This window comes from Leopardus geoffroyi, chromosome A3 (genome assembly GCF_018350155.1).
Source record: "Leopardus geoffroyi isolate Oge1 chromosome A3, O.geoffroyi_Oge1_pat1.0, whole genome shotgun sequence".
Lineage (NCBI taxonomy): Eukaryota > Metazoa > Chordata > Mammalia > Carnivora > Felidae > Leopardus > Leopardus geoffroyi.
Genome location: NC_059336.1, coordinates 110,559,167 through 110,571,426, shown reverse-complemented (window position 1 = coordinate 110,571,426; position 12,260 = coordinate 110,559,167). Strand labels below are relative to the sequence as shown.

The following is a 12,260-nucleotide window of genomic DNA, read 5'->3' as shown; positions in this document are numbered from 1 at the left end:
AACTTTAATGTGCACACAGGTCACCTGGAGTTCTTGCTGAAATGGGGATCTGATTCTGTAGATCTGGGTGGAGCCTGGGAGTCCTCATTTCTAGCAAACCACAGGTGCCTGCCTGGTGAGCGGCAAGCCCTGAAGAACACCACTGCCACCTGCTGGCAACAATTCTCATTGCAAGCTCGGACATAGGAAAGAATGGGCTGGCCCTGTGTGGGGTACATCAGTAGCCCTAGAACTGTTCTGCTTCTCTTCTGCTTTTTCCCAGGCTGCTGTGACATCTTTAAGCTTCACTTCTTGATTTTCTTTGATTCCTGTAATCTTCATCTCAAGGATCATGCTTGGGTATAGGCAGTTTGGGGGCAGCAAAGGACAGGGGAAGCCAGCAGAAAAAGAAGAGTTGGCCGGCACTAAATGTCCAGGCAGACAGGAAGTAAAAGTTTGCAAGATCCACTAATGAGCCAAGGCACTGATTCCAGATGGAGCAGAGTCAGCCAGGCCCAGAGAGGTCGCTGTCATCGCCTTCTTCTCCCCTTGCTTTCATTGCCATGCACCAGTGCAAGATAATGAAGCACGTTCTCAGATACAACTTTTTTCCCTTAATCTGCCAATTCCGTAGTATCACTCTTTAATAAATATTTCTCATCAAATCTGCTTAAAACTGTGTCAATTCATGTCCATTTCTTGTTCTCATTGTATACATATATATATATGTATATATATACACATACATATATGTGTGTGTATGTGTGTGTGTGTATATATATATATATATATACACACTTTGATTGATCGATAGGTAGATAGATATCCCTCCCTGCCCACCGACCTCCTTCTGGGGAAGGGAAGACCCCAGTCGCATGGAAGCAATACAACATGCATTGGAGAGAAGAGAAGGCTGAGAGTGGCCTCATGGGCTATCCTATGGCAGCTTAAAGAGATCCAGGCTTGTTCAGGCAGCTGCGACCACCAAGCACAAAGGGCATCACTGGTCCTTGTGTCCTCGTGGATGCTCCAGCCCAGAAATTCCCAATTTTACTGTCCCCCTCTCTTTTTCTCCACGTGGAACTGTGCTTTGAAATATTTTTGTCTCCCAAATTGCAGTTGTTAAACAATTCATTCCCCATTTTTTTAAATGTTTCTTTATTTTTGAGAGAGAAAGAGGGCACAAGCAGGGGAGGGGCAGAGAGAGAGACACACACACACAGAATCCGAAGCAGGCTCCAGGCTCTGAGATGTCAGTGCAAAGCTTGACGTGGGGCTTGAACCCACAAACCATGAGATCGTGACCTGAGCTGAAGTCAGACGTTTAACCAGCTAAGCCAGCCAGGCACCCCTCCCTGTGTTGTTTTTTTTTTTTTTTATTGATCAAAGGGATACATACCTCCCAATAAGAACTTCTGATCAGCTTTGAATAATCAGTTTTATCATACTAAGGTGATGCAATTTCAGTCGAGAGCAAAGAAGACACTATTAGCCTATGTGGCTTTCCACCAATTTCTACAGCATTTGAAAGGCCGAGAATAGCTCTTCGCCCCCACCTCCAACATAACCTCCATATATTCATGGAAGTCCAGGGATCCTAGCCAGAAAAATGTCCCAGTCTTTATCACAGCTAAAAGAAAGGGAAAAATTCAAAGACTGTTACAAACAAGTACTGATAGGTGTAGATAATTCTATGGTTAATTCTATGGTTGCCTTACCCAGGGACATGAGGAGAAGATTGGTATTAATTTCTCATTCTACCATTCCTGCCCTCCCCTCCGCACTGGCCTTGCTGATTTTTTCTTGCCTTTATAAAGACCCAACACATAATTCTACAAAATTAAGATGAGAGTTAGAGAGCACAAGCTCCTGAGACTCAGTCTTCGTGAATTCTACATCTAGGGGTCTGAACCTATGTGGTCTGAGCCTAGGAAACCATCCTCAGGATTTCCCCAAACTTGAATGGGAGGTCATTGCTTCTGAAGTCTATCAGTGTGGCTGGGGCAGAGAATTCTAAAACATTTATAGAAATAAGTACTAGTCCAAGTGTCCCGGACCTTGGGGCCCAGTGAAAATCTGTCAGGAATATAAATAAGTGAATATACCCTGCATCTTGCCACTTCTTTTTATTTTCTTTTCATTGGATTCTCGGGGGGGGGGGGGGGGGCGGGGAGGGCTCTGGTGGGGAAAGAGGGAGGGGGAGAATGCCCAGGTTAATGCAATGAGAGATCATCAGAATAACAGACCCCTTTTCCATTCCTCAGACTGCAAAATTGACTTGTCATTTGTAATTGACGGGAGCTCAAGCATTGGTAAACGTCGGTTCCGAATCCAAAAGCAGTTCCTGGCTGATGTTGCCCAAGCTCTTGACATTGGCCCTGCCGGTCCACTGATGGGCATCGTTCAGTATGGGTAAGTGCTGTGAAACCAAGTGGCGTCGCAGACTTAATCTTGTGCCACAAATAATGCCAACGCATCCTAGAGCATAAATTCATGTCTTCCCTAGTACAAATGTAAGTGAAAGAAACTGAAGCAATTCAGGTGCCATTTAAGAAATCTGATTCTTCCAGAAGGGAAGGACAGGTTAATGAACATTTGGAAGTAAATGGCATTTGCACTTCCGATTGGTAGAGAGGATATTTATCTGGCTCTGCCCACAACAAGCACGTGGCCTCAGGCTAGGCCTCCGCCTCTCTCTCGTCCTCAGTTTTGTCATCTGTAGATGAGGAAGGTGGACCGTACCATGTGCTCACTCCTGCACACCGACAGGTAAGATGCCCAGAAGATACGGTGCTCTAGGTTGACCTTTCTCTTTTCTCCATATGACCTTAAGCCTCTGCACTGGTACCGGAAGAGCTCACCAGGCAATGGGGAAGAATGGGCGGGGAGGGGAGTGGTCTCTGTCAGTCAGCTGAGCACCAGGTGCCTGTCCCCATTCCGTTCTATTATTTTAGCTGGGGTAGAAATCGAGCATTCATACTGACATCCAATCTCAACCTCTTCTCTTCTTTGGGATAATAAGCCCATCTCATTTCATTATAATACGAGAAACCTACTTCTCCCTGAAGCAGAGATACAGATATTGACAGGTAATAAGCAAACGATCAGAAGAGCGAACAAGCACAAATCTCAAATAATAGATGGACTTTTGACCAGAAACCATTAAGGGCAGGATAGTTATCTCCCTTTCCACAAAGGACTCTCAGACACAAGATGACCCCTTCTTCCCCGCAGACCCACGGCTTAACCTTAGCGGCGGAAACTAACACAGACCTCTGTGCCTGTAGCTCAGAAGCTTCAGTCACGACTTAATTTCTCTGCACCTAAAAAGTAAAAACATGTGTACCTGACAACAACCAGAGGGTCTCCAGATCCTTTGGAATTCCCCAAGGATCTCCAGGAGCTGTATTTTAATCAAGGCTGTTATCTCAAAGACCCTAGAATATTTATTTTTCAATTGTCAAAAGAAATCATCACAAATCCTTTGTTTTCATAAATTTATAGCATTTGTACTTTTAACATTGAATTCCAATGACACGTTTAGTACTATCTTGTATTCCTCTGAAGAAAAATTAGTAGATGAGCTACCTGGCCCTTGTATGTAGTCAGAGTCAAATATATGAAAATAACCAATTGCGTCAAATGTCAACTCTCAAAGGATCTATCTTGAGGACTTTAACTTGAAATAGAAAAATGAGATTTTTTGGTCATTGTTTTGTTTTCGAAATGTCAACCTATTTTCATTCCTACGTTACTTTTTAAAGATAGCAAATGGAGAGCAGGCTTCTCTAGGGAGGAAGTGTAAGCATTTTAGTGCCAGATGTCCCCGGTCAATTTTATTGGGGGGTTCAAAGCTTGGCGCGTCATCTTGCATTAAAAATAGCTGCTTTAAAAGCTGTGTATACCAAGGGTTATAGTATAATATGAAAATAAGGTAATAAATATGTCAGGGGAAAGAAAAATGGGCGGAAGAATAGTGTTGTGTGCCAGTGGGAAGGCGGATGAACGAGCAAATGTAGCAGGGAAGGAAAACCCAATTCAATAAAGGCTCCTTCCCCCCAGAAAACTATTTCCCCCCACGTTTTCTTAATGTGATCACCATTTGCAGAAGAAGAGTTACCTCCATGCTTTCCAATTTCGCTTTCTAAAAATGCCTTTGCTATTCATCTTTTTCTGTATCCTGGGTCCTTATTAATTTGGAGCACTTAAGAGAAATTGCATGTTTTCCTTCACTTTATGTACTCATAGAAGCGAATCAATCATCTGCACCTTCCTTCAGCCATAGGGTGGGCTAGAAAACACAACAAACTGGTGACAGGATGTCTTGATTTCTGGCCTGAGCTCTGCTGTGTGACCTTAAGCAGGTGCTTTAACCTCTCCATGTGAGTGCTGCCATCTGTGAAGTCCTGGGGGCAGACGGGATGATTTATTAGGGCGCCACCAGCCCTGATGTCCTGTGATTCAGTGACTGGCTCTGTACTCGGAAGACACCCAATAAATGAAGGTTGGGCTAACAGACTAAACGAGCCGCCTCTCCCTTCCTTCCAGCCTTGGTTCCAGTTAGGTGGCGTGGTCAGTAATGACATGATGTGTTGCACGGAGGTGATGCATCCTTTAGTGGAATGTGGGGAACACAATAAATTGGAGGGCGGTATAAGAAGTGTGTGTGAGGTGGAAGGGAAATCCGTGTGCCCAGCTGAAATTGCTTCTGACTTCAGCCCCCTGGCGTCCTTCCTGAGGGGGCTCCCTTCAATCCTTTCTTTACCAAATGGTCTTAGTGCATCTAGAGGGAGGGAGTGGGGCAGGAAAGGGGAGGAAGCAGAAGTAGAGGCAGATGTGGGGCCTGTGTTTCTGGGAGATGAAAAGCAGGAAGGGCCAGTGCTTGGCTGATTTGGTATCTGATCCCTCTCCTGGAGTCTTGGGTCCTCAGTGGATTCCAGTGCCCACCTTAGGATCACTGGGATCGCCTTGCTTTCTCAGGATCACAGAGCCTTGGGGCCATAGAAAGTCCTGCATGTTATAGAGAGGAAATGAGGCTCTACAGGAAGTGCCCAGCCTACCAACAATGAGCACTCCGAGGAGAGGTGTGGGCTGGGAAGAAGCTGGCCAGGCAGGAGTCCCTGAAATCTGGAAACTCTGCTCATACGTGCCAGGCTCAGAAGATTCCTTCCCCGCATTTCCTTAGGAGGTCTGCGTCAGAATTTAGACTTTCACGTCTAGATTTAGACTTTTAAATTTAGAATTTAAGAGACTCATACTATTAACAGGAAACAAAAGGCAAATATGAGATAAAAATACCAGAAGTATTAAAAATGATCTGATTTACAGGATGCAGTGCTCATTCCGAATCCTGATTCCCAAGCATCCTACACAAAAATCTTTTGGGTGCAAGAAACAGAAAATCAGTCCAGGTAGCCCAAGGGAAGGGGGGTTGATGTCACGGGACTGACAAGTGGTTGGTCCTTCCCTCTTTGCCTCTCTGCGTCTCTCAGTCCCCTCGATTCCCCATTCAGCCGAGCAGCGGGCTCGCAGTCTCTGCTCCTCCGCACCTTCACCTTGCACTTCCTGGGCTTCTGCTCCTGATCCAGACCAGGGGAGGCCTCAACCACTGTGGTACCAGCATGCTCCCACGTCCCCCCTCCCTGCACATGAAGAAGCCTCTAACCCCCAACCGCACCAGCCTACCGGCAACCACAGAGTTCATTCCCCAATCATCACACGCCTGCTGTAAGAGAGGCGGTGCTGCCCTCAGAGAGGTTGAGTGACTTGCCCAAGAGCACACAGCTAAATGCATGACCACTGGGGAGAGGGCAGGTATTAAATCTTGGGTTAATCCCTACAATGTCAACCAAAATTGACTTCAAAGCAAAGATTTTGCTCATCTGCTGAGAAAGCTTCTGATGATTGAAGCTTTCCACCAAGCTCAAGACTGAAACGCTGTGCTTGAGCAAAAAGCCTAGGACCAAGCCCTTGTTTTGCAGCTGAGCTCTGATTTAGAAGTGCACAGCCAACAGGCTCGTGACTGCACTTAATACCAACAGGCACACAGAAGGGCTAAGCGCAAGGACAGCCGGAGCAAGTGGCTAGTAGGTGAACTCGAGCCAGCAGAGCGAATGAAACCAACACACTGGTGTTTTCACTGCAGCCTGGATCCGCGTGTGCCTCGTGCCCCCTGACCTTCAACATGATTTTGTTTTAGCCCCCAGTTTCGGTACAAATGGAACAGAATTGCACCTGTGCTTCTGAACTCTGTAATCAACCCTAGGATATCAACATTCGAAAACAGTTACAGAACAAAGCCACATGTTGGGTTTTCTTCATTTCAAAATGAAATAAGACTTTTCTCTGCTCATTGCTCTGTAACAGTCGTCCAGTGTGGTAGAAAGTGGGCTGTACTTTCTTACCCTTCTTACCTATCAGCCCTGGACTGAAGACCCTCAGTCGTGCACTCAGCGGCTCCCCTCCCTCCTTCCCTGCCCCTGCCCTCCGCAAAGAAAGGATGCCCAGAGACTCCCGTGGATCAGCTGAGCCCCCTTGCACAGGACAGTCAGAGCAGAGGGAAGAACCAGTGTCAGGCCTGGTGTGGCAGGCAGAACAGTGGCCCCCAAACTTGTCCACATCCAAATCCCTGGAACCTATAATTATGTTACCTCACAGGGCAAAAGGGACTTTGCAGATGTGATTAAAGTTAAGGACCCTGAGCTGGGGAGATTATCTTGGATTATCCAGTGCCCCAATCTAATCACACGAGGCCTTAAAGCGGAGAATCTTCCCCAGCTGTTATCAGTCAGAGGAACATATGCCTATGGAAAGATGGTCAGAGGTGTGAGTGTTGACTTTGAAGATGGAGGAAAGGGGCCACGAGTAAGGAATGCAAGTGGCCTCTAGAAGATAGAAAAGACAAAGAGATGGACCCACCCCACCCTGCCCCCAAGCCTCCGGAAGGGAACGCAGCCCTGCCAGGGAGACCCGTGTCAGACTTCTGACCTCCAGAACCGTAAGCTACTGAGCATTTAAGCCCCTAGGTTTATGGCCATTTGTTACAGCGGAAAGAGAAAACGAATATGCCTGGCAAGGAGGACCATTCTGTCACATTCTCTTGAGTCTGCAGCAAAGGAGGAGTGGGCAGGGCTGGAGCATGAGTCATGGCTCCAGGGGGCTCAGAGCAAGAAGCTGCGGCCCAGGCCCCGACTGCACACTAGTGTCACCTAGGGGGCTTCACAGATGCCGCTGCCCAGGTCCCATTCCAGACTCAGTAAGTCAGAATCTGGTAAAAACCCAGAAGCTGATATTTTAGTCTGTAATTTCAGTCTGTTGTTGAGAAAGTCAGGCACAGCTCGGCTTCCCGGGAGCAAAGTGGCCACGCCGTCCAGAACTCAGATCTCTCCCATGCCCACCCCATTCTCCTCGTGCCCTAGTCTATACTGCCTTTACAGAAACCAACGGGGCCCCCGAGCAGCCTCTCCAAGGGCCTAATGGAACTTGTAAAGACTGCCTCTGTCTTCCTCACAGGACCCTTCTCACAGGATCACAGGTGAGCCTGTGTGCCACACTCCTCAGGGACACAGTCTCAAAGCTGAATGAGCTATGAATAAAATCTACACAAAGAACCCTATGCTTTTTCTATTCCTCACCATTCAGTTCTCCCAGAGGTACAAATAAAACACAGAGTGCACTTGACTTCTACCACTTCCCTTTCAGCGGTCCCCCTTCAGCCCCCACCGCACGTTGGCTGGGTTTATCCCAGGGCCCCCCCTGAGATCATTCTCCCTACATCCCTAGATCCCTAGATCATTCTGCTAGAGAAGCAGATGGCCACCCCCATGCAATTAGAACCACTTGGGGAGCTTTTGAAAATCCCAATTCCCCGACCAAACCTCAGATCGATTAAATCAGAATTTCTGAGTGTGGGACCCAGGCATCATTAATTTTTAGAGCTCCCCAGGTGATTATATTGTGCAACCAGAGAGCTCAGGCACAGATAGTCCCACAGGCTTGTGCTGTCATCTGGTGAATCCTCTCCCAGCTCTGTGCCTACAGAGCTGCCTCCGCCCCGTCCTCCTCCTCCTTTTCTCTGCCTTTCTCATGCTTCCTCTAGACTCCTCAGCTGTTCTCCTCCCTTCCCCTTATCACTGGCAGCCCACTGCTGATTTTCTTGATGGCGCGGCATCCTCTAAGACATTGCTTCTCAACATGGGATCCAAAGTATCATCTGGGAGAAAGGCAGAACCTCAGACCTCACTCTAGACCTATAGAATCAGACAAGATCCCCAGGAGATCGGGTGCACGTCTGAGCCCAGGGGGTGCCAACAAGTGTGTCTGTTGCCAAGACATTCCACGTTGTAGTGCTTCCGAGCCCTGTGATGTGGTCACAGACGAGCCAGCCTGAGAGTCCGTTGGTTCCAGAGTGACTCTCAGATGAGCAGATTGCATGTCTGCTTTTCCCCCATAAGGAAGAGGTACTCAGGTCAATTCTCCACTTTTTGGTGGGTCATTCATGACGAAAAAACACTCATCTAAAGACAAAATTTGATTCTGAGACCCTGCTTCCCATCTCTGATCCTCGGAAGTGTAAGGCCAGTGTCCTTTCAGAAGGGGCTAGTTGTACAAAGTCCCTCACCGGGTGGACCATAGCTCTCGGTCCTTTGAGAGGATGGGGGCAAAATCATTTCTGTTCTGAGCCAGGTAATGCACTAAAGGAACAAGTTTGCCACCCAATCTGTAGCCACCAGCATGTCCTTGGGTGGCCAGGGTCACCCTGGAACATCCTCCTGATTTCACATGGTACATCTCAGTGACTAAGCCCATGAATCATCACATTTTAGCATTAGTAACCTTAAGGTGATGCCTTGTTGGAGGAACCCGTGTTGAAAGGTTCTTGCTATATGATCAGTTAATATGTCTCTACTGGCATAAAAATTCATTTGAGGGGCTCACGCAGTGTGACTGAAAGTATTATGGGGGTAAAGCAGTAGCCTCTGGGACTAGAACTGCATAGACCTTAGGACTGAAAGGGCTTCATTAGTCCTCAGACCCCAGGCCTTCCCCAACTTTCCTAAGGATAGGATTCGCCTGGATCCCTAGTTTAAAACAAACAAACAAATAAAAATTCCCACTTCCAGCCCAGATCTACTGAATTGAGTTTCTGCCAGCAGGAGATCTGGTACCTATGTAGTTTAACAAGTGCCTCAGGTGAGTTGCACCAGCAGGAAAGCCTGGAAACACTGATATCCATCCCAATTCCCTACCCCCTGGTCCCAAGCCTTCCTAGGAATTGATCACCTGGGGCCATTTCTGACAGGTATTCTTTTTTCTTAAACATTCACAGACTCATCATTTCCTGTCACATAAATTATTCCTTTCCATGCACAAATTCTGGCTCCCTATAATTTCTCGTCATTAGCTTCTTTTCCAAACAGAACAATTTGTTATTTTCTCCTTGAGCTATAAACCTTTTTTTATTTTCTTCTCTTATTTTCAAAGGAAAGCTTTGAAATCGCTGAGGGAAAAAAATTGTTTTCCTTTAATGAGATCTTGTAATAAAATTACTTAGATGGAAATGTAGTGGCATACCTCTTTGAACTTTTTAACTAGTCTGTCTCTGAAAAGTAACCTGGCTCGGGCGTCAGGCCACCAGCCCGTATATCCTGAAAAAGGATACATACACCCATGTGTTCTAGTACCAAGAGCTGCTACAGTTTGCAGATTTAAGACTTATCGCTCATCCCTCTGATTTAATTACATTTCAATTTAATAAAGATTTATTGAGTGTTTACCATGCACTAAGCTCTATGCCATTTGTAGGAGATGCTAATGTAAAATTCTTCTAAGTAGTTTGATTACATTTGCCTATAAGTCTCTTGATGGATGGCTCAGTTGCTTTGCCCCTAATCATAATTTTAGCATTTGGAGAGTTTCAGAGGTCCTCCGATCCAAACTTTCAATCTGCTGAAAATAAATCAATAAATGTGGTAGAGATTGTGTTCTTCAGGACTTCACCATCTAGTAAGGGAGGCAATATTTTTAAAAGAAATAACATTAAATAAAATTAAAAGCATCCATTCACTGGGTATGTGAATAGCTCATCTGTCTGCCTCTGTAGATGGATTCATCCACCTCTATGGTATAATAAAGGAAGAGAAGGATCAGTGTGGAGCCCAGAAGCAGAGTGTTCAACTCCACCGGGGATGATCTGAGAGAGGAAAGGACATTTGAGCTTTCTTCCTTTCATTTATTTATTCCACAATCACCTATTATCACTTGTATGCTAAGCACTAGGGATAGGAAATACCGGGACATAGCGCCTGTTCTCAAATAGGTAACAGTCGATCCTCCTGACTTGTGGCTTCCATATTTGACAGCAAACTCTCATGGTACTTTTACAGTCATCTGTAGACTAGCACAGCATAGGGGTGGGATTTGAGTTGCTTGACACACATCCCCAGCCCAGGTCAAACAAGGCAATGTTGTGCCTTGTTTCAGCCACCATGCTATAAACAAGTCTCCTTGTCACAATCTATCTAGTGCCACAGTCTTCATATTTTTGTACTTGTCATTGGTTATGTTCACTATTTGAAATGCCCCCCAAATGTGGTGCTGAAAATGCTATCTAGGGTTCAAAGCACAAGAAGGCTGTGATGCACTTACCGAGACGCTACAACTGTTTGGTAAGTTTCCTTCAGGCATGTGTGACAGTGCGTTGGTCATGAGCTCAAAGTTAATGAACCAATAATTCAGTACTTTTCAGAAAAAGAAAGAGGAATGTCACTGATATGTGTGTGCTTCTGCTCTGGAAAGTTCTAAAGTAATATCTATAATGTCTGATGAAGCTATGAAAAAGATGGAAAAGTAGCTGAACTTACGAATTCATGAAGTGAAGACTGATTTGCAAAAAAAAAAAAAAAAAAAAAAAAATGGTGGACAGCGTTGTGAGGCTAAAAGCCAAAGAGATTTATGGTAACATTACTCAGGGTCAGGAAACTGTTAAACCCTTCTCAGCTGGTGTTTTATTAGACAGAAATATTGCATGTAATTAATTATTTGTAAGAAACATATATTAAATTAGGTGTCTTCCAACAGAAACGTACATAAAACAAGTTTATATATCGATCTGCTGATGAAAATGTTGTGACCAGAGGCCCACAGGAACCTAAGCCAGTATTTCCCCTAGGAGCAAGTGCTCAGTATTTGCTAATGTGATGCTCGCAGCAACTTTATAGAACGTAACTACTGCAAATAAGGAGACTTGGCTGTATATGTAGAATGGGAAAGAGACAGGTAATCGATTGCTCTGCGAAGTGATGAATATCAAGACAGCTTCCTGAGCAACATTCCAGGGAATGCTGTGGACGTGACGAAGTGACTAGGTTCTACATTTAAATACATTTTTTTCTGGAAAAACTTTCAAAAGAAAATTTTATGTTTTTGCTTTTTAAGTTATGTGTGTATGAGCAATACTTTATGATTAGCTATGATTTCTACACAATCATCTCACATATGCAGGAAATCCTGCAGAGGGAGAAAATCTAGCCCACAAAGCAGTTTCAAATGTAATTAAAATTTGGTGAGTTTAAAATTGTACAACTATGGAAGTGTAAGTTGTGTTATGTTTGGTAGACAATTTACATACTTACCATTGGCAATATCCATTTTGCAATTTTTAATTTTATAGCCCATAATATTTTGTTTTGGTTCAACTCGTATTTTATTTTTTAGGCCTTGACAAAGTTCCTAGTCCTTGGTAACCAAGGGAAGATCAAGACTGGGGACTCTGAAGCTTATGCAGCTCAAGGGTCCTGTGAAGAAAAAGAACACAAAATTACAAATACAAAATTAGGCCCCTTGGAAGAAGTATTATTAGCTCCCAGGTTAATTTGCCTCTGATCAGCATGTATAGCCTATAGAATAAAAGGTCCTCTGCAGAGAGGTACCTGGGTGGCTCAGTCAGTTAAACATCAAGTTCTTGATCTCAGCTCAGGTCTTGATCTTGGAGTCATGAGTTCAAGCCCCACATTGGTTTCCACACTGGGTGTGAAGCCTGCTTAAAAAAAAAAAAAAAAAAAAAGGTCCTCTTCAGAGGCCACCCTGGGTACAGGAAGACCAGGTAGGAAATTCTAGCAGTAGTTCAAGAAAGGAAAGATCAAAGTACAAACATGGGGATGGAAAGGAAGGAAGAGATACAAGAGATATTTATGAGGTTGGTCTGATAGGAAATGTCATTTGATGAAGGAGGTGTCAGAACATGTCCAGCATGTTTTCTGCTGAGATGACAATGAGTCAGA

General features: G+C 45.0%; 1 protein-coding gene across 3 annotated transcripts in view; it reads left to right on the top strand.

The window, feature by feature from the left end:
• VIT (vitrin) overlaps window positions 1-12,260 on the top strand; it is a 106,275-nt gene that overhangs the window by 79,150 nt on the left and 14,865 nt on the right. For all 3 annotated transcript variants that reach the window (XM_045447158.1, XM_045447157.1, XM_045447156.1), the window contains one exon: window positions 2,244-2,391. In XM_045447158.1, the coding sequence (XP_045303114.1) occupies window positions 2,244-2,391 (148 nt within the window). The remainder of the gene's footprint in view (window positions 1-2,243; window positions 2,392-12,260) is intronic.